The 23,009-nt window shown below is 40.0% G+C and overlaps 1 protein-coding gene across 1 annotated transcript in view; it reads left to right on the top strand.

Annotated features, from left to right (window-relative positions):
• PLBD1 (phospholipase B domain containing 1) overlaps positions 1-23,009 on the top strand; it is a gene marked incomplete at its 5' end in the record, with an annotated part of 38,040 nt that overhangs the window by 1,323 nt on the left and 13,708 nt on the right. Inside the window, 4 exon segments of the mRNA XM_084263486.1 lie at positions 6,323-6,542; positions 13,080-13,163; positions 15,002-15,140; positions 21,799-21,963. Coding sequence (XP_084119612.1) covers positions 6,323-6,542; positions 13,080-13,163; positions 15,002-15,140; positions 21,799-21,963 — 608 coding nt within the window.

The raw sequence follows: 23,009 nt of genomic DNA, 5'->3' as shown, positions 1-23,009 counted from the left end.
GAAAACAAGGCGAAATAAAGGCAACATTTTAATGTCCAAAAATGTTACAAGCATCTCATTTTGCTGATGATCCTGTGTCATCTTGGAGACCTACTTTTCAAACCTCATCTGAATTGGCAAAAACCTTTAGTGTACTGCATTAGCAGGACTGAAGAAAGGGTCAACCAAGAACGATGTAGAGGGACTGAAAGGAATATTAGGGAATAAAGTAATTTCAGCAAATACCTGACTGATTGCTCACATCATAATTGATATACTGGTAGAAAACTACTAAATAGCAAATAGAAATGCCTTTTGGCTATTCAGTGGAGTAAACGTGGCCTTTGGCACTGTGAATTATGTGTGTGTATGTGTATGTATACACACATACACTTTTAAACGGCTTTGTTCTTCAGTGTTTTGAATGCCTTGGAGATTCTTCATCATATTGCTTGAAAACTGCAGAAAATGTTGTCCAGTAAAAATTACTTAAATTTAGGGATTGTGAGATTAGTGAAGCTACTTATGAAATTATATTTTTCTCCTGTGGCTGACCTACACTGGTTTAACCTCTGCCAAATTAGTCTATCTGGTTGTGAATTGTGACAACTGGGGACCTGTAACCATTTGGACAAGGTTTCTACATCAGCTGAGCTTTACTAGTAATTATTGTGAACATGAAAACCATACAAGACTTAAACTCTTAATTTCTAGTTCACATTTGAATATTGCTTCTCTCTCATGTAAGTGCAAATCAGGGGATTAGGCTTCAAATAACAGCAGGTCTGTTAGAAGCAAATTGAAAAATTACTTAGACCTGATATGTATGAGGAAGTAGGATAAAGTAAGTCCATTAGAATAGAAAATGCAAACATCTTATATTCAAGCAGAACAAGAAAGCACACACTTCTTTAATTGAAAATTACTGGGTTTCGTGTTAAGTCCTTGTGTGTGGTTTAAGCTAATCTCCAAAGAAGTTCTAAAGTACTTAACATTTGTTTTGTAATGGATTCCAGTCATAACTGTACTTTGGAATCTCAGGTGCACTTTGGGGGTATACAGCCTTTTTTAAACAGTTAAGTCTGGTTCTAAAATTTTTAATGGGAAAATGCAGTAAGTTCTGTCAAATTACAGATTTGAGTGGGAACATCAGGTGCTCCTTGTTATGGTTGACCTGAAATATTTAAGTGCTGTATCGTGCTAATATAATCTTTACTACGGAACATTAACCACAGGAGAGGCTACACTGAAAATGAGAGATGTGCATCGTTGTGTTAGTTGTTTTGTGTTTCAAAGTTATGCAAAACTAGTTTTCAGTGAAACAGTGGAGTTTCCTTAGGTGGTGGAAAGCCTACAGGTAGAATCTACAAAGTACATCTGAACACCTCTACAGAAAAGGCTTCACCTTTGAAAAGCCGTAGATAAAAATATATGCATATAAAATATAGATACAAATTAGTAGTTCAGGAAGCCAGGGTTTTTCCTATTATTAGGAGGTACTCACAGTTGGTAATGTGGCTTGTTACATGTGACCTTAACCAATACTTCATTGCTAGTGATTTAGCTTGTTTCTCAGACTAAGAAAAAATCTGAGTATTAATTCTCACCCTCAAACATTGTAGCTCTTCATCTGCAAGGAAGAGAGTTCTGTTAATTTACCTAATTAGCAGGTTCAATAGCCTATGTATCTATTTTACTGGCATCCTTAAGGCATGTCAGGCCTTATCTTTATAGGTGTAATTTAGTTACTAAATACTGGTGGCAGTTACCAAAAACTGCTTGCTAGATGGTCTTGGGCCATCTCGCTCTATGGCTCTCTGCTTTTCTTTCTCATCTTCTCATTTCCTTGAATTGCTTTCTCTATAGTTTCATGAACACGTATGTATTTCCACTCTACTGCTGCCAGGAAATAAAAGACTAGTTCCACTTTTAACATAACCTTGGTAATGCCTGTATTGAGACAAAAAGGCACAGAACAGATTTAGCATTTCACCTTGAAAACTAAGGGGACTACCACCACCTCCTAGCCATGGCTGGAATATCTTAATTTTCCCATTATTTAGAGTATAATCTTGGTAAGAAACAGATTCTTCTAACTTGTTGAAGAAACTCCAGCATTCACAACTACATTGCTTGTGTCTGGGCTTTTTTGTTTGTTTGTTTGTTTGGCAGAAGCACTGGTGTATCTTTTAAAAAAAAAACAAAACAAACAGGCAGCTTGAGGAAAGGTTCCTCCTAGTCCCCACTGACTAGAGAAAGGAGAAGGAACTCTTGCTTATTTCCAGGCTTGTTTTGTCATTGCACTTCTCCACTTCTGTCTCCTACCAGACAGTGTGCTGCTGGTGGTTATGGTGGAGCTTTGCGTTGCTGATGCCATGTGGTTCTGACTGGCAGGGTGAGTGGAGCAGTGACTCCAGTGACCTACCCTATCCCCAGGGATTTTGAGTCATTCATTGTAGTAAATAGTGTGTGCTTTGGCTTGTTAGGTTATTCTAAGCAATACTGTTATGGAATAGCCACAGATGATTACAGTTTTTTTGTTCTTCAGAGTCATGGGAGCAGGCAGTAGGCTGAAACACTTGTCAGCATTCTCAGCCACACACTGGGAAGTATTAACTTTGAAAGGATGATTTATAGATTTATGGAGATGTTGCATTTGATTTGTATGTAAGAAGTTACTGATACAACTGCTGGGATAAGAGATGCTATGGTTCCTGCCTCACCCTTCAAAAATAAATTTAAAAATTGCCAGCATTATTCAAGGGAAAGGTGCCTGCTATTGCAAGATACACGGGGATTGTTTGGAAATAGGCAGTTGCTTCTTGTATATCTGTAATCCATGTTACACTTCAGTTCTGGTTTTCTTGGCAAAGGTAGTGCTGCTAGTTTAGATGAATGCAGATTAAAATTGTCACAGACTGGCTGATATCAAGTGGTTTGATTACATTGTAGTCTTTTAAGTGTACACAGATTTATAAGCTTATAGTTTTAACTCCATCTGTAGCAAGATAAAGACTTAACCTTGAAATTAAAGGAGTTACTTTATGATTATATGTTCCTTCAGATGAACTTCATATATAGGTGTTTGACACTTTAGACCAGGGCAGTTAGATTTGCAGAAGCTGACTTTAAATACATGATGTAAAAACAACCCCACACAAAAAAAGAGTCATGGGAAATGATCATTTCCAGTATCGTTATTAAGCCACACCTCACAGCTACATTGATGCTGTTCCTCTAAAGGCCTCTCCAGGTTTGTTGGAAATTAACCTATAATTTCCCTTTCTCTCCCATCCTCTTCTAGTTTTACTTTTCTTCAGTTTAAATTTGTCATATAGTGAAGTTGGGGCAGGGCAAACTCAAAGAGTAATTTTAAAGTTTGTTCTGACTTTTGAAAATAGCTCTGCATGTTCATGCTCTGGCAGAGCATAAAACAAAGAAACAGCCTGCTGTGTTAGAATACCTGTGTCAGATCAGTCTGTCTGGCACTGGCATCAGCCTGCCTTTTTAAAAGAAAGCTATTTTGCATGAGGCAGAACAAAGTTTCTTTGACGTACCTATTTAGTCTGTGGGCACTAATAACAATACCTGGGTGCCCTGGTTCCTCTTGACTACTCACCACCTCTCCACAGCCTACAGGAGAGATGGGAAGATCATCTTTTCCCCTTTGATCTTGCTGGTTTTACCCCTTCTTGTCTTTGTGTATTAGGCACCTTGCCTGTCTTTCCTCTACCACACAGCAGGCATCTTGGTTGGGAATCAGCCTTTCCCTTTACAGGTGGACAGGTTAGTTGTGTTCTGTGCCAACCCCTTGCACTACTTCTTCATAGGTCCTCCCTTTCCCTGACCTCTTTGCTTGTTTGAGCTTTAGCTTTGTAAGATGGCCCTTTGACTCTCTTCCCCGTGATCACCCTTAGCTTTTTTTTTTTGTCTGAGTGATCCCCTTGTTTACCCTCAAGCTAAAGGAGCAATTACCCCATGTTTTACTAGAAGATAGTTAAGGAGACAACAGAAAAGTAAGATTATAGCTGCTTGAAGAGATAGCCAAAGTCTGCCATGTCTCAGTCCTTTAAATAGCCTAGTACCTGGCAGATGAAAAACATGTTTTTAAACACTGTGTTCCAAGTCCCTGAACTGACTTCATCTCTAAATAGAGATTCATGTAAAAACTTCTATTCATAGAAGGGAAAAAAAACCCACAGGAACCTTGTGCAGTTCAACAAAGGGAGATGCCAAGTCCGAGGGAGGAAGAACCCCATGTACTGATATATGCTGGGGGGTGACTATTTCAAAAGCTGCTTTGCAGGAAAGGTTATGGGGGTCCTGATGGACACCAAACTGAACGTGAGCCATCAATGTGCCCTTGTGGCATAAAGGGACAACAGTCTCTTGAGCTGCATCAGGAGAAGCATTGCCAGCAGCTGGAGGGAGGTGATCCTTCCTCTCTGCTCAGCTTTGGTAAGGACATGCCTGGAGTGCTGGGTCCAGTGCTGGGCTCTCCAGTACAAAAGAGATTTGTAGCTACTGGAGAGAGTGGCAAAGGCTGTGAAGGTGATTAAGGGGCTGGAGCATCTCTTGCCTCAGGAAAGGCTGAGAGAGCTTGGACTGCTCCACCTGGAGAAGAGAAGGTGCAAGGTGGGGAACTCACCTGCGTTCGAAAATAGTTGATGGGGTGTGTGGGAGGTGTGTGTGTGTGTAAAGAAGATGGAGCCAAGTTCTTTACAGTGGTGCCCAGCGATGGGACCAGAGGGCATTAACTGAGCCAGAAGAGGCTCTCTTTGAACATCAGGAAATGCTGTTTTACTATGAGAGTGAGCAAGCACTGGTACAGGTTGCCCAGAGAGGTTGTAAACATCCATCCTTGGAGATACTTAAAAGCTGTCAGGACATGATCCTGGGTAACATGGTCTAGGTGACCCTGCTTGAGCACAGAGATTGGACAAGATGACCTCCAGAAATCCCCTCCAACATTAACCATTTTGAAATTCTCAGTAAGAAACAGTTTTAGTTATTCTTGCTGGAACACTGGAACAGAACAGCTTTCTGGTTGTTGAATGGCATAGATTTCTTCAACAGTCTGGTAAAATGGATGGAAACTATCTTAAAGAAACCAAATAACTGCTATGTCAAAAAGTGATTAGTTGGAGAAAGAACTTGGTTCTTGGAAAACTTGGGTTTCATTCAAATATGTCACGGCTTTTCATAAAGCTAGCTTCTTCATGTTTTAGAGTACTAAATAAAGCAAGTGTACTAGATTTTACATCAAGCTAGCTGCTTAATCACATACATCATCCAAAATTAGATCTAGCTCTCTATTTGCAGCTGTTATGGGCATGATGCACAAAATGGACTCTGAGTAGTAACCAAACTAATTTCTTGCTATAAGGTGGCAGGACTTAGTTGCTACACACGGGAGAAGGATCAGGGGAATAAAAACACTGCTGATTTCTCAGAAGTTGTGTTTATGTGCCTGTCGTTTAAAACTAAATAACTTTGCAAACTCTGACTCATGATTCTTTGAACTCTTCTTGCTTGTAGTACGGTAGTAGTGATTTGATCACTCCTGAATAGAGATTTGGTGCAATCGGGTCCCATCTTAGGGAAGGATGAATTAGAATTGTAGAATTTTTTTTCTGAAAGCAGTTCACCTTGCCCTGTTCTTCAGCTCAGCAGAGTTGAAACCCAAATAATGAAGAATGCTTCTTAAACAGCAATCCAGGCAGACTTGTGAGCAGTCTGGTGCCCTTCCTTCCCAGTCATTTCACACTTGGAATCAATTCCGTTCCAGTTGGGTGATGGGAACTGTGTCTTAGAAAGGATTGCATACCTCTGGTGCTTTTGTCTTTAAGCCTGTGATCTACTGAGTTCTGGTGCTCCTGTGTGGTAATGCCACCTCCAGGATCAGTTGTCCAGTAGCTTTTTTGAATCTTTAAGTAGAAAAATAAGAGAACAGTATTTTATAATTCTTTGTAGTTGCCATTTTCTACAGTTACTTTCAATACAATTTATATAGATTTTTTTTCTGGGCCAAGTAAAGAAATACCCTTTGAATTTTATGGGAAGACCCAGCTATGTTGGAGCTCTAAACTGAAAGACTTGTGGGTAATTTCCAGAATGTGAGAATATTTAGCTGTAAGCTTTTGTCTTGGTAAAACTCCAGTTAATTCCCATGCTACTTTTCATTATGTTAACATTAGTGCTGCTCTCCGTGGTGGAGCTAAACATGGAAAGCTATCAAATTAAGCTTTTTACATTGCCAAAATATTGTCTTGACATTTCAGTATTAAATAGGAAATAACCTACTCATGTTTGTTTCCCTTACCCTCTTTCTTTTCCACCAAAGAAATCCGATATGCAACGGTGTACTGGAATAGAGCTGCAAAATTACTTCAGATCAAGAATACGCTGGACCGGAATGGAGATGCCTATGGTTTCTACAACAACACCATACAGACAACAGGTTGGGGAGTTCTGGAGATCAGAGCAGGTTATGGCAGGCAGACCTTAAGCAATGAAGATATCATGTATGCAGCTGGCTTCTTGGAAGGCTATCTCACAGCTCCGTAAGTACCTCAGGAAGCAACTCCACTTATGACACTTCCAGTGGATTTCTGTACTTGTGAGTTTATTTTTGTTTGTTTTTTCATTTCCCTTATTTCCTTTCCACTTAAACTAACCATACATTTTGTAGGTATGTGTTGGTCTTTTAATTAGTAGCAGGTATGAAGTATAGCTTCTTCGTTATGAGATCAAGATGTGCCTTGTCCTCATCCTGCAGGCTCTCCTAACACCTTGGTGAGATAGATGAGTACTGTATCTACATTGCTGATTAAGTAATGTAATCACAGAATAATGTATATGTAAGGAACTATGCAAACCCTATGTTGTAAAGAATTACAAAAGGTGTAGCAGAAACCTATACTTAGGTGACTGACCAACAGATGAGACAATTGAGAGCAGGTCAGGCAGAGAGAAATGCTGCTAGCAAGGGCTTCAGGGCTTCCTCGAGGGCCTTTTTCAGCAAACACTGTCAAGAAACTGCTGGGAAGAAGATACTGAAACTTTACAGCATGAGAAGTTTAGTCTCTCTTGGACAAACTTTTAAAAAGAGATAAATATATATATACTGGTAAGCCTGAAGGCAGACTGGTGTGTCTAGAGAGGTCAGTGAAAGCGATTTGAAGAGAAGATGAGGGACTGAATCTCTCCTATAATGCAGATCTATGAAAACTGAAAGAATTTCATACTTGTTAGGAAGCCAAAAAAACCCCAAAACAGAACACCAAAGAACAACAGCCAACCAAAAAAATAAAACCAAACCCTGTTCTTTCCTTGACTGAGTTAGAAGGCAAAACAGCACTATGACATGCTAACTGATAGCATACAGCTGAGAACATGACATCTGGCTTATTGTTGAAAAAGCTCCATTTTTTTCCTCTATCAACTTAGTCATAGGAAAAGAAAAAAAAATCCCAAATTCTTATGCATGGCTGGGGAATAGTTGAAGGATGATTATGATGATAGATGCAGTGACATGAATTTGGCTTCACAAGCTTGCTTCCAGAACACTGAAATAAATACCCATAGTCTGCATTGAACAGGTCAGCAGGGGAGGATTGTCTGCTGAACAATTGTCAGACATGGCTTCTGTACAATATGTTATTAATTGAATTAGTAAAACATTTTAGGATCAGTTAAGATTTATGGATAATTCTCTGATCATATGATATGTTAGTTCGAGTCTATAACAGACCGCTGGGGAGGCAGCTAGTTCTCTGGAGAGTATAAAGGAAAGCTAATAAAGTAATTTTTGTCAAGTAGCACAATCTTCTGAGGGAAAGAGTGCAGGAATCCCAGAGTTCTGACTGCACAACATGTACTGTAGGCATGAAAGGAAATAAAGACTGAGAGATCTGGATGTATATTTGTCATGAGAGGTTACTGTTATGCACTGGTCAGTCAGTATGTAAACTATGCATGGATCTGGGGGATACTAGCATTACACTTAGAATATTGTTAAAATTGGGTGTGGCTCAGTTGATTTTTGCTTTTCCATTAAGGCTTTTACCTATAGGTACTAATCTCAAAGTGGTTAAGATTAAGCTTAAACTTTGCTTTATTACACAGAAAATCCAATCCATGCTAAGCCCAATTAGATGGCAAGTAATGTTCAGTAGGAATGACCCATACCCTGTTCCTCTTCTGCCTTCACAGCAGATTTATAAATCTTCCTGGCTTTTAAACATATTTAAGTACATGGCCATTCCTTTAAACATGGTTGAATGTGAAACAGTGTCTGCAGGGACTTTATCTGATGCCTTAGCCTATGCTTAGGTTTAGGGGAGGGAATTTTTCCTGTTTGTTTTTGCCATGGGTGTTAAGATTTACAGAAGTGAAGGTACTCATAAGCTATTCTGCTCAAGACATTTGCTTTCTCCAGGTCAGGTGCTTACTGAGGCTGGTTTCTAGCCAGAGCTATTGTCACTGTAGGGCTACCAGTCCTGTATTGAGTTGCCCTTTGTAGAAAAGTGGATATAGTGGAAATAGTAATGAACTGACATCTTAAAGTCTGTGCAAGTGTGAAGATGTCTTTGTATCAATGTGGAAAAGTAGGGTTTGAGACTGACTTTTAAGCAAAGTGGGAAACGCAGCTGTTTTCAAGTAGTTTGTGAGAGTGGACTAAGAAGCAAAACCAGAAGTTGCTAAAAATTTTTTCTGAGGAAATCCACTAAGAAATCCTCTGACAGTGCAAAACCTGAAAATGCTTACTATCATTAAAATGACTACCAAATATTACACATACCATCTGAATTGGGGTTTTGGCTATGTCTTTGCCCCACTGTACATATGTACCTGCAGCGAAAGCATATTTCTTACTGGGGGTTATGAATAGAAGTGGTTTTTTTCTATCAGGTCATCTAAAAGTGTTTTGGATAAAAAGGGATTCTCTTTGAAGCTAATTGAAAATGCTCCAGCTAAGAGGCAAAGATGAATTAGTGATGTATCCTGACCCATGAGAAGACAGAACCTATTACTTCAGGTTTTAACTGCATGACCTTGGTGGTTTTTTTTATTCAGCAAACTGCAACTAATGAATCCTCTTACACAGTGTGTTTGCAATTTCCTGAACTGCAGGAGTAGTGAGAGCTCACTAAGCTTGCAGATGTTTAAACTGCTCTCAGAGCTCTATTTCTCCTTCTTTGTCTTGCCTGGAGATTCATGGAATCCTAATTAACATGCAGGCAGATGTTATTTCTTTGTGACAGTTACACAAGTCTTCTAAATTAAAACCGGGAAACAGTCTTTCCCGATCTGTAACTATTCCTATCAGCCTGCCCTGCCCATTCAGCATCTCTTCAGGGAAGGTCTTTAGCACCATTGTGACTTCTTTTATGAGAAGGTGTCTCTAAACATTCTCTACTTTGGCTCGTGTGTGCCCACAGTAGCTGTACACAGCTCAACTTTCCTTCTAAAAAACTTGTTAACAAGGAGGAAGACTGTAACAATGTGTGTGGCTGTGATAAAGGCTTTATGTGGATCAACAACCACTTAGCTACCGGAGTGGAGATGCTTGTGTCACTTGTCTGTACAAGCATTACTTGGGATGGCACAGCCCTCCAATGTGAAAACATTGGGTATGCCTGGTAATTTAAGTGCCACTAGCATATTGCTGCTTGTAGCTTGAACAACTCCTGGGTTTCCAGCTGTGTTGTATCCATTTGTGGTAATGACTCCATAAGGTAGAAATGACCCAGGGTGGCTCTTTGCAGAAGCCCTGTAGGCCTACTAAGAAGGGGTCTGATGTGATTCATTAGCAGGGAAGATACATTGCATGCCTGATCCCAGTTGAAGTACAGGTTCCTGCAGAAGCTGTCTGGTGAGAAGGAGCTCCAGCTTGACAGTGCCTGCAATTTGGTGACCTTCAGGAATTCTCAAGATAGCTCAGTTCTTGCATTACACTTAAGGTTTTTTTAGGCACATCATGTAAGCAAAATAATGGCAAAGAAGCTCTCTTAAAAGTGTATGCTTTGTCTCTAATAAGAACCTAAGCAGAATGTAACTCAACCAGGTTTAAAAAACCTGACATACCAAACATGCTGGGATTATTTTTTGTAAGATTACTGGGGAAGAATTAATCTCAGCTCTAGCTGTATAGGTCAGTGTTAGGAAAAGTAATTGCTAGGCTAGTCAGACTCGTTTACCAGTGAGGGTAGAAACAGGAGCCCTTTCTAGAGCATGATTCATCTTTGTAGTGTTGGTACCTGGTTCAGATAGCTGTCTATTTGGGAACACATAGTTAGAGGTGGGATAAATCTAATTCTAGTCTGTAATGTCTGGAAATCCAGACTTTTTTTATTACTAGTCTCACCTCTCTGTAAGGTCCAGTCCTATTGACCGCCAGATGTTGGTCTGGGTTTTTTGGGTATGAATTCTCTTCCCCCATTACAAACAGTGTTAATGGGGTCTCACTTTACTTTGGCAATGTCAGAGCACATCTAAATTTGTGATGTTAAGCACATACTTTTAATCAGTTCCAATTGTGGCATGCCAGGTGCCTAAGAGCAGTATTTAAATTTGAAGCAACATTAATTGTACTCTTTTTTTTTTTTTTTTTTCCTGCTATAACCTTGGCTGACCTGCGTCCTGTCATCTTCCTCTTTAATTTGGAAAGCCGGGGCTCTGCTTTGCTGTTTTCAGTCTTTTAATTCTTGTCCCAGCTATGTAATGGCTTGCATTTGGTCTTAGATAAAGTTGCAAAGCCTTAGCTTACTATAATGATCCAATTTACTTCAGAGGATAACACCTTCACAAAACTTGAGCCATGCACATAGATGCTTTGTTAAAGCAAAAAAACCCCAAACCCTCAACCCAAAATCAACCAGACAAAAAACCACAGCAGCCAGGGGCAAAATTGTCAATAACCTCAGGCATTTAAAAATTAAAAATCAGTTCTAGGAATTGTATATTCTGCTAGTATAGAGAAGAAAGAAGGACATTAAAGAAGCTGTTTTCAGTTCCCTGATTCTGAACTAAGAAAATCTCCATATGAGTCGTCATAGCTTTATGATACTACCAGCAGGAAAATCTGCTTTGTGTTGCATAACCTTTGAGTGCAAAATTAAGAGAGTAAAGCTGATGGTTGAACCTGGACCCTGATCATCTGTCCTGGCCCAGACAGTGGTCAGAGTAGTAATGCTGGCTGTTTTTACTCTCAAATGGTTCTCATCCCTAGAAGACCCATCTGCCAGGTGGGCTGTCTGGACGAGCTATTTGCTCTTCTCTAGTACCATGAGAGCTCTGGCTTGTATTATGTTATGCTATAGTTGCCTTCCTAAAATTACTTGGAATTTTTATTTACCAAATTCTGTGAGATTGCACAGGTGGAAAATACAGATCCATCTCTAACCAAGAAGTAGGTTATGATTATGGCATATAGTCCTGTGTTAGATGGGAGACAGGAAACTCAAGAACTAAAATTGGTGCTGCAGCTTCATGGAAGGCGCAATGGTGCGAAGCTGCTGAATGCTCCTCTCTTGCCTCTACTCTAACCTCCATAGGTCTGTTCACCCCAGTTTGTGTCTGCCCTGGTACTGATCAGACCTGCTTCATTTACTAATCCAGTAGAAAACTGCTGTCTTGCACCACTTGTTTATCTGTCTACATAACAACCTAAATCAAACTAAAAACTGCCAGAAAAAGACACCCCATTCTTTTCTTTCTGGGCTAGTGTTTTGCCTGAATGTATGCTGACAATTAGATTTGGTAATGAGGATGGTACCAGAGCTGAGATAAGGCAGCAGCGTCATGCAACTGAGTACTTAAACAGCTGGGAATGGGGCAGGGGACAGAAACAGAGGGGAGAAGGTCAGTGGATGATTTTTTTTTTAATTATCAACACACCATTCAATCATTTCTGTCTGTATTCTCAAATTATGCCCTGAGGGAAACTGGAAAGAGCTCCTGTTTGCATCCCTCTTGGAGGAAGTTGCCCTCATGAGTTTTAATGCTGGGCATTCTGTCCTACTGGCATGTACTTTTCCTTGAGGCTGGTATCTTAGTTCTGCTTTCTTTCTCTCAGCGCTTGGTAGGAGCTAATTTTACTGATGACTGATGTACTTTTACCAACTCCAGACCTCAGCAAAATAATTTTCTGCTGATTTCCACGTAGAGTTAAATATTTATCTCCCTTCCTGCTTTTTATTTTTTTCATTCAGTAGCTGAAAAACATTGACTCAGATTATGAATGTTGATAGGAGAAAAAATGAGCAGAAGGAAGAAATCCAAAAGTTCTGTTTTGGCTTGAATCAGACAATTGCATTTGACCTAATGTTGGAAGGGTGATTTTAACTTTTGGGATCCTGAGCAATTTTTGGCAGTTGATTTCATATTGAAAAGTAAAGTGCTTTGCTTCAAACCAAACAAAAACCTGCCAACTAACCAACCAAAAAACTCCCAACCCTACAACTTTTGTTTCTATTATTTAATGGGGATGAAACAGCTAACTGAATTCCACAAAAACCAGCACAGTAATTCTGGTCACCATAAAGTTGAATCTGTTTAGGGAGTTTCTGTGGGAACATGTAGGATCACCATATACACGCTTTAAAATAGAGATATTTGGCTTAACAGGTAATGGTAAATAAAACCTGCTGGATTTCAGGCTGAAATTCTAACAACCAGATCTGCAAATTATATTCTAAGCTCTGTGTTTTCTTGGTTCCAAATAGAATAGCTCTTCAGTAAACTGCTTTTGTTGTGACTTGGAAACCGTAGCACGTTAACTTAAGATGCTTCTAGCCTACAGCTATTCCCTGAATGAGAAGTTTTGCTGTGAAGTAGTTCAATCTTGTTCTTGCTTCTCTTGCCATTGCACAGCAGTTTAAGCAGGTATTAGCAAGACAGTTTATTTTAAGTTAAATTTCAACAGTCCATTTGTTACCTTTGTTGCTTGGCATGCCTTAAAGAGATGAAATATTTTTGCGATTAGAAAAGCTAATTTTTGGACTGTGGTACTTACCAATGCTTGTTGACCAATGAGTTAGTAAGCAAAAGGAAGGGAAGATGCAAAAGCATAACCTCTGGTACTCTTGTTCTTTCAGGCATATGTATGACCATGCTGCAAATATGTATCCACAGTTAATTAAGAATCCCAGCGTTCGAAGAGGAGTTCAGGATTTTATGGCGTATGTATTTAGTTATTAGAAAAGAAATTATTCAAGACTTGGGCTTGGAGAGTGACAGAATTTTCAAGGGTTTATTGTCTTATGGGCTAAACAAAATATATGCTTCCTTTTCCTCTGAATACCATTAGTATGGAGGAAAAGTGCTAAGTGTACATGAAAAGCATATACCCTTCCATAATTCTGATTATTTCAAGGAAATGTTTAAAACTGTTGTTACAAAGGGGTGTGGAGAATGCCAATGAATTCTGAATGTAATTCTAGTCAAAATCCTTTTCTAAAAAGCTGCTGTTTTGAATGCTGCATTGAACAGTGTGGTCTCTGGGCCCTTAATCTTTTTAGCACTGTGTATCCTTTCTTTGCTCTGCTAGGTTTGCATTTTGTTTATTCTACCACTGACGTAAATTCTGTTCTAATCACAAAAGTCCTGATTCCCTTTTCTCTTCAGCTCTATAAATCAAAAGTAATTCTCCTCAAATAATGCAGCTACACTGGTGGGAAACTACAAGTGGGATAAGAATCAGGCCAGGTACTGGGAAACTCAGCTGTGATTACCACTTGTTTAAATCTCCTCAGACTTACATGTTCTTCCATTACAGATACTTCTGTGAAACTAGGTTGTTTCTGGGAACTGTTTTTTCCATCTTTCCCTTGTCTTGTGCTTTCCACAGGGGTTAACATATCTGACTAATTCCACTATTGGTGCACATACATAAAGTTGTTTTGGTTTTAGCTTATTTAAAAAGAAGAGAGGAAAAAATTATCTTAGTGCTCCCTTACTATCATTCTTTGGTACTGCTGCCCTCTTTGCAAGAACAGTGGGTAGCTATCGTATCAGTGTGTAAGGGTTTTTTCCAGTGTGACTTGGCACAGCAGATGTACCTCCTATAGTGCATTGTTGGAGAATGGGGGTGCCCTTGTATAATTTTTCTGTTGCCTGTATCCTGGACTCCTGCATTGTTGCTTTAGTTAATAATATTCTTGCAACTCTGCTGTGTTGTCCTGAAGGTCTGTAGCCCTGCACGCTCTGCTCATATCCCTGTTTCCTCTTACATGCTTGTTATTTCCAGAAAGTTAAATCTGTCTGGTTTTGATTTCCATAGACTACTGGAAGGATTTGCTCCCTTACCAGGTTCACACTTTTTTTTGCTGCTGCCACATGTAATGCTGGATGGATACGGGAGGATGAAAGAGGCAGGAATCTAGTCTGGCCATTACTCTAACAACTGTAGTTCTTCTGTGGCCTTTTGTGCACAGCGAAAGAGGAAACTCTGGGACATCCTTATAATGTTGGCTGCTCTTGCACTAGGGTCTGTTCAGCTTGTGTTATCTCATGCTCCAAACCTGGGTTATTTGGCTAGTAACTTCTCCATTGGATTTGGCACATGGGATGATTGTGTTTGGCCTCCCACCTTTTCCTTAGAGGAGGACAGCAGTGGTTCTTGGGCAGTGTTTGAAGCACCAGCAGAACACCTTTGTTGCACTTGTATGTAGGGGACAAAAGTAGGCTCTTGAAAGGTCAGCCTATTTTAGCCTTAGAGAGGCATTTAAAAGGCAGTAGTTCACCTGACCTATGAAATTCATGTTTTGCTACATCAGATGTAGCATCCTCTTATCCCCCAGGTGGAGTTCAGCTCTCTTTCATAGTAAAATCTGGTAGAGGCATGCTGCTGTACTTCAGGATCTGAACATGTACACCCAGATCATGCTTTCCAAAGCATGATTCGCCTCAGAGCACTAGGAAGTTTGGATCATCTGGGTGGTAATACCTTTGTCCCTGCATTATCAATGATATTCTAGAACAAACCCAAGAAAACCCCAACCTGTTTGTTCCTCTGCAGGAAACAAGATCAGTGGACAAGACAACAAATCAGAAATAATAAGGATGACCCCTTTTGGAGGCATGCTGGCTATATTATTGCACAGTTGGATGGTCTGTACATGGGAGCCCTCGAGTGGGCTAAACTACACAAACAAACAGTAAGATTACTGCGTCTCTCTTTCAGCAGCTGGGGATGGGATGTCAGAGGAGAAAGGTGGGAGATGGGAATCTTATGTGGTGTTTTGGTTTTAAAAAGGATTATTAGTGGCAAGTACTCATTCTGCATGCCATTCTACAAATTGTCAGTTGCTGTTCAGTGTAGATAATGTGACTGAGCACTTGGGTCATATCACCACAGAAGATCCTTTGCACTGGACTTTGAACCCTGGGCATTCATGTGCTGATCAGACTGGAGGTGGCTTTTGTAGCTCATGTGAACATTGGAAGGACAGACACTTCTAAAGTGCTTGCTGTCTTCACTTAACAATTGTTACTGAGCAAATATCCCTCTAGGTATTAAGAGTAGCTGTAACAGCATGAATCAGCACATAGGGAGTGTATTAAAGCTTTCATTCTCATTTCCAAGCATCGGATTTCAAACCTTTAAAAGCCCTTCTATTTTGGCACATGTTGTATGTTTCTAAATGCCTTCTCCTTTTCTAAGTCTCTCATTACAAAATATAATGGTCAGTGCTGTGGCATGCCAAATGGGGTATAGTGTTTTGGGTTTTTCTAATTCAATTTGGCTTGTGTTCTGGATCATCAACTTGTGTGGAATAGCAGAGCTCCTTTAACTCCAGTAGAGCGATTGTCATTGTAATGCTTTTCTTAAGTCTAAAGTCTAATAGGTTTCTCAGTGTGAGAGAGAGTACTCAAATAATAATTGTAGTTGACCCCTTTGATTAACCATATGAGGAATTCAGAGAAGTTGTGAATGCTAAATACTGAACAGCTTGATTTTAGTAAAATACATATCTATTGTGTATAACTTGCACTAAGGCTTTCATGAATGGAGAATCAGCTCAGATTAAAAGAAAATATGGAAAGATCTATCCCGATGGGCCTGACCTACAGGGGAGATACTAAGAAGCCTTGACTTTCTAGGAAAATAACTCATTAATTCCCTTTTGCATGACACATGTATCTGAAGAGCCCTGCAAAACTCATAAATGTTTTTGGCTGCTTCAGAATCCTTTAGATTCAGATGGGAGGAGGGGAAAATGCTAGTTTGTCTGAGCCATTTCTTAGGCATCTCCTACCTGCACCAGGTATTACCTGGTATTATTTTAAAATGTGTTTGATACTAAAAAGCATGGGCCTCTGAAGTAACTGCATTATTCTTAATCCTCTTCTCAGATAGCTCATTGGCATACCTATAGAAAAATGGTGCATTTAGTGGAAGTGCATGTATGTGGTGCAGTCTGAAATATGTCCCCTCTTTTTTGGAATTACATGCAGCATATATATACATAATTCTTTTCCCAAATGTGCCTGGAGCAGGTAGTGGGATTTATTTCTACTCTTTCCTATGCTATTCACAATTGTAGCTTTTGGCTCTATGACCTGTGTTAGGATCCATGCCTTTCTATCAGAAGTAAAAGTTGTCCTTGTGCACATATTTCTTGCTTGAGATGGTGTTGCAGGTTCCTCTATTTGCTGGAACCAGTAAGTTAACACCAGTTTCTTACCTCTGAGTACAATTCAGACAGATGCTTTTGCACCTTCATGTTTGGTATTCCTTGGCATCAACATGGTACCTGATAGCTCTGCAAAAATACGTGCAGTTTGTTTCGTTGGATACCAGGCTACTTTTGAAATACTTTTGGGAGATGAGGCCACAGTGGTGCTATTTCTGTACATACTTACTGCTGTTAGGATCCCCTTCAGGAAGTGAAGAGCTTGAAGACTGTTGCTCCAAGCTTGTGTACCATGTAAACAGGTGCTGATGCAGTTACTGACTGGTGTTGCAGCTTTGACGCATCCACTTACCTGAGCGTCAGCCCAACTTCTGTGAACTGTTGGCATTTAGAAAGCCAAACTGAACTAACAAACAAAACAAACACCACTACCACCCCCTGCAGAAGACCAACAGTATCGTCTTTGCTTCTTGTGATTAAAGAACATCTGTCCTCCAGAGAGGCTGTTAGCAACTTTTCTCTTCTAGTACATATTGTAAGAATATTAAAAAGGTTCTCTTATCTAATCCCTTATATAGTAAGTAGAATATTTGGCAAATAAGTTCACCTAATAAATTATTCCCCCTCCCCCTTATTTCTAAGTATTATACTTTAGTTTAATTCATCCAATGTTGTTTTCATGTTTCTTTGCATTTGCATGCAGTAATGAGCATTTGGAGAGGGACTGTTGGCAAGTACATGTAGTGACAGGACAAGGGGTAATGGGCTTATACTAAAAGAGGATAAATGTAGATTAAAAGGTGAGGTGGTGGTGTAGCACTGGCACAGGTTGCCCAGAGAAGCTGTGGCTGCCCCCACCTTGGCAGTCTTCAAGGCCAGGTTGGATGGGGTTTTGAGCAGCCTGGGCTAGTGGAGGGTGTCTCTGCCCATGGCAGGTTTCTTCCAACCCAGACTGTTCAATGATTCATTATTCATTTCTCACCTTAAAAAATAACTAACTTGTTACTGAAAACCCCTACAACAAATTCTGCATGTTTTTGAATGCAAATCTCATTCCTGTTGCATTTTTTTCTTTAATGCTTTGACTGTCTTCCTTCTTTCCTTTGGTAGGTGCTACTTTTGTTTCATTAAATGCAGAATCCCTTCTGTATGTGTATTGTCATAGGATTATCTTCCTAATTATCATTGGGAAGGAGTTTATCTTTTGATCTCTAGTGGTGTGGTAGTTCGCATGCATGTTGGTAATGAACATTAGAAATACTGAGAATCTCTCATGTGTGGGTGGTATGTGGCTTTCTATTCCCACCCCCACCCCACAGCCCCCTTCAAAAAAAGAAAACTACCAAAACCAACCCCCTCAAAACAGAACCGAAACCCAACATGTGACAGGCTGTATTTTGTTGCCTCATTCTAACTGCTGTTGGGAAAACCTATGCATCCTCCTAAATATAACTGATTACTCGGTAATTACACTTTATGTGCAGAGAGCAATTTCCTTCCCAATGTCCTAAGCTTAAAAGGAGGCTAAACACTGCACAAGAAAGGCTGGGGAATCTTACTTTTCCCTCTAACTCCCAAAAGATCAGAGACATAGGAAAGAGAATTTCAAAGTTTTTTACATCCTCCACTCCCATCCTCCCCGTCCCCGCCCCGGTGAATGCTTGTGACACACAGAGTGCTCTCCTGAACACTGAAAAGCTGGTTGGATAAGGATGGGTCAAAAGATGGAGAAAAAGGGCTGTGCTTACAAAGTCTCCATATTTCAACACTGAGTACTGGGCAATCAGTAGTTCAGTGGCTTTTACTCTTACACATCTCATACACCAAGGTTTCTTACCAGCACTACACATACCTTTCCAAACTTGCAAGTGGTTCGAGTTTTACATTAGGTGGACTAGTTGATGTGCACCTGTTTGAGGAAGACAAGTGAAAATACCTGCCTTAGCACTGCCCTGTATGATGTGTGCTGGTTTGAAGCTCTCCTGAATCCACAGAGTGCTTAAAGGAGAGGTGAATTACATGCACACGGGCTGCTCTGAAATGTTCCGCTTTTCTCTCTTAAACGTAAGGTGTGCTTGACTTAAATATTGTACAGCTGGTGTGTCTGCCACAAATAACTGAGTCTTACTACAGAAAGAAAATTTGGTGTGCACTTTGAGCTGGTTGATAGTAGTACTAGTAAATATTTTTTTAATTCCTATATGCATGAAGCATATTTTACAGTGCACTGTTCTAAAGGGTTTTTTAGTTGCATGAAGTCTGGTTTCCTGTTGGTGCTTCCCTTGAGACCTGTGTGAAGGCAGTGCATAGTGTAAACTTTTGTATTTTGAATTTGATATTTACAGGTATCATTAAGAGTGATGTCAAAATCTGAATAAGTTTTCATGTTAGTATGACATTGTTCCGTCTGGTTTAGCAACATTTTATATCCAGTAAACAAGCCCAACCCTTTTGTCAAGACAATTTCTGAAGGAGGGGCACTCACCGAACATTAAGCCTTTTCATCTGCCTAATGCTCTACCAACGCTGTGATTAATCTTGGGCTTGTCTACACAGGGAAATTACTCTTGAATAAGGAGGTGACAGAGTTTTAAGTAGTGCAGTGATTCTAGGACAGTTCTCTATTTGTGCTTCCTTATTTTGTATTGAGAATGCTCATGCAGGGGAAGACATTTTTTTTATGGAGTGACTTGTATTTTGCTGTCCCACATTGACAAGCCTTTAAGGTTGATTCTCTCCTATCTCCTCCCCTTTCTAAGTTTATTTCTCAAGCTCAATTTGATTATTTTTTTGCTATTCAGGATTGTACCCTAGAGGAGGCAGCGTACATTCCTGTAGCTATACCACCTCTCTGCTTGTCAGCTGAGCTCATTTACTCTGTCTTCTTCAGGATGTGAATGATGCATTCATGGAGTTTTCCTGATATTGCTGTGTGAGATGGGAGAAGGTGATTACAAAAGACTGATATACCCTCTATTATACACTTGCTACGATGCACACTTTTTTTAGTCTAATTCTTGCTGGTGGACACTAACCAACTCCTCCCAGAGAAGACTTCTCCATAGATTCTGGAAATTTGCTGTAATTTCTGAACTGGGGCCTTCTGCCTTGGGGCACTTCAGAAATTCCCAGATTTGGCCTGCATTGCAGACACCCAAGACTTGTGTTTGAATGCATTGTTTTACTGAAACTGCAGAGAAGCTCTGAGCACTGTGCTTTTTTGTTGTCTGAGCATCAAACAAACTTAAACACAAGCAGGTTTATCCAAGAAGGGCAATGAATTCTTGGCAATAAACTAAGACAAAATTTGCTTACCCCTTAAAAGGGAAATGAAAACAGAACCCAAGTGGGTACTTAAACAGTCTAGTTCCTCTTTTATTTCTCTGATACTTTGGCTGACTTTGGGAACTGTCAGGAATTTACATAATCTTTGCTCCTTTTTTTTAAATGGGTCTATCCTCCTGCTCTCTGGCCACCTTTCTGCACACATAGTTCTGATAGCTCCCTTGCTTGGCTTTGTTCTAGCTTGAATGGACTTACTAGTGACTAGTGATTTTTTTACTTACTGTGACTGTGAGATAGCACAGAAGTGTCAAACTTTTAAAAAATACACAGGCAATTCCAAGTGATGCTGCAGCAGTGTCAGTTACCTGTAGATGTTGCAATGAAGACAGGTTTTATGGAGGGGAATGTGTACTTCCCAAACAAAGGACAATTGAAACGTCTCAGGGCTGGCTTCATCTTCTGATATGCAGTCCTGCTTGCCCCCTCCTGGTAGCACTGTACAGTAATCCCTGTGTGAACTGGACATTGGAAAACGACTTCTCATTTGTGTGGTGGGCTTGCAGACCAAGTGCAGCTGGATGGGGAAAAATGGACTTGTAAATTATTCATACCAGTAAGTTGATTAAAACTATCCAAGCATACATTTCTTGATGTTTATCAGCTGTTAGGGTCCTTACAGCAAAAACATGATGAACTGAAGCAGTGTAATATAAGTGAAAGTTTGCTTTGGATTTCTTCCTTGCACTATAGCTGCTGTCAGGGCCTTTTGTGATCCATGACTTTGGTTGTGAGGATGGCTTATGTCTCTCACTTGTCTTGGTAAGCATTGTGGGAAGTTTTAAATCCTTTCTTGGAATATATATGGTCTAGAATTTACATTATTTTTGGTTTTTCTGTTGGTTATTCTTTCGGCCAAAACAGCAGATGAATAGCACAGAATTCAGCCTTCTGAATAAAAAGTAAACAGATTTCATGTGGTTTTCTTTTCTATATCCTTATGTCCCCTTTATTGGGGTTTGTAGAGAGGTCAGCTATATGGTTTAATAACAGTAATTTATATTGTAAGCAGTGTGTTTCTTTGCTATGTGATTATGGCCCGTTCTAAAATTACTGTTCACAGCCCTACAGTGATGTGTGTTCACACAAGAACACAGATGACTTAGAAAATGATTGTTGAAGGGTGAGGCTAAACCACTATTGAGCTCCTGATTTTGGAGAGGCAAATAGAAAGTTCTGAAGAGCATGTGGTACAATGAACTGTGTGTAGTTAACCCAGGCTAGCTTCAACCATACTGGGATTTCAAAAGCACCTGGCAGAGTGCCTTTTGACAGACTTCCTCTTCTCAGGTGGTTCCATACTTAGTGTTGTTAGTAGATCTCACTTCCCTCATTTGTTTCCTCCTCTGTTTTAAATTAGTCTTTAGAAAAGTCCAAACAATTTTACATGTGTTAATGTAACTGCTCAGCTCTTCAGAAGCGTCTAGATAAGCAAAGAAAAAAAATCTTTCTATTACCCCAGTGTAACAGTAACTGCAGACTGATGTTTGCAGAGGTACAGAAAAGATTCCTAAGTTACTGCTAGTGTCTCCTTTTTTCCTCAGAAATGCTGGTGTTGGTAATCCCAGTACAAGGGTCAGACTCATAGATATCTCGGAGCCTAACGTACCCAGGTCCTTGAGAGGAGGATTTTGTAGGACCATAGAAGAGCTTTCTTTGAGAGCACAAGAGAAAATCTGACAGCTGAGAACTGTCTTATCATACAATGTTTGGGTTGGAAGGGACCTCAGAGATTATCTAGTTCCAACCACCCTGACATGGGCAGGGACACTCTCCACTAGATCAAGAAGCCTCATCTGAATGTCCTTTTTGTGATCTCTTTTCTCCCTTTCCACAGCCACTGAGTGTCTTTGATGTCCAGTTTCTGAATGCAGTTGGAGACCTGTTGGACCTCATTCCTGCGTTATTTGAGTATTCTGCACGGAGTGGGCAATGCAATGTGGAGCCAGGAGGCCATGGGAAATATCAGTGGGATATGGGTCACTGCTCTGCACTCATCAAGGTTAGCAGCAAAAGTCATTTCCAGTCACTGTGATTTATGGTGTCATGAGTCTGCATTTCTGGAGTCTTCACTGTTTGCTGTATGTGCACAAAGGGACTCCTGTCAATCAAGGTACTTTTATGCAGTTGTCATTTGTGCTTCTACACGACTCTGGGTCTGATTTTTCTCACTTGTGTTTAGGGGCAGGGGAAAAACAAAACAAACCAACAGATTGATAGTGAAAAGCTTCTAGAATTACTAGGGAATGGGAAGCTACCATGGAGAGGACACTGGAAAAGAGTAATGTGTTTCACCTAGCCAGGTGCAGTCTGAAAGGGACTCTTGTGAATGTCTGCAAATAAGCAGGGAGGCAGGGAAGAGGATTATTTAAACTAAAGGGCAGTGATAGCACAAGAAGAAATGAGTGCAAGTACTGATGTTTTCCAGGTGTTAACAGTGATGCTCTGGAATGGTATCTAAAGGGAGTAATGACAAAAAGTAATGCTTTTAGTATGAATGGCTGATACATCATCATGGCAATTACATTTTTATTTTTTTCAGACTCCATATACTTCAGACCAATGTTATTCTCCTTAAATTGAGAAGCAGTCATTCAAGCATTTGCCTACAGCAAGAGATTTCTGAGCTAACAGTAAATCTTAGAACCAGAGAAATACTTTGAAAAGATGTACTACCAATATATATTTACCTTTTCAAAATGAATGCACTTACCTTTGCTTGTGTACTTTAAAGTCACCCAGAGGCATTTTCACAGAAACAGCATGTTCTAAGCTAATGTTGAATATGTTTGCAGAGAGCTGATCCGAGTCTGTAAATGCAAGTATTGGAAAGGAAACAGGGGAAACAAACATACCATGTGATGCAGGTGTCCCAAAAAACCCTAAGCTGTTCAATTTTGAAAAATAGCAACTAATTATTTGAAAACAATACACGGGCAAGAATGATTTCCAGAGGTTTCAGAAATTCATTAAGTACAGTTAGAAGCACAAGAATCTGCTACTTGGACAATGCAGTTAATCAGACTGCTTAGTAACTGGGAGAACAAC

This window comes from Gallinula chloropus (assembly GCF_964237585.1).
Source record: "Gallinula chloropus genome assembly, chromosome: 1".
In the NCBI taxonomy this organism is placed as follows: domain Eukaryota; kingdom Metazoa; phylum Chordata; class Aves; order Gruiformes; family Rallidae; genus Gallinula; species Gallinula chloropus.
The sequence above is the reverse complement of the archived record's forward strand: the minus strand, read 5'-3'. Positions and strand labels throughout refer to the sequence as shown.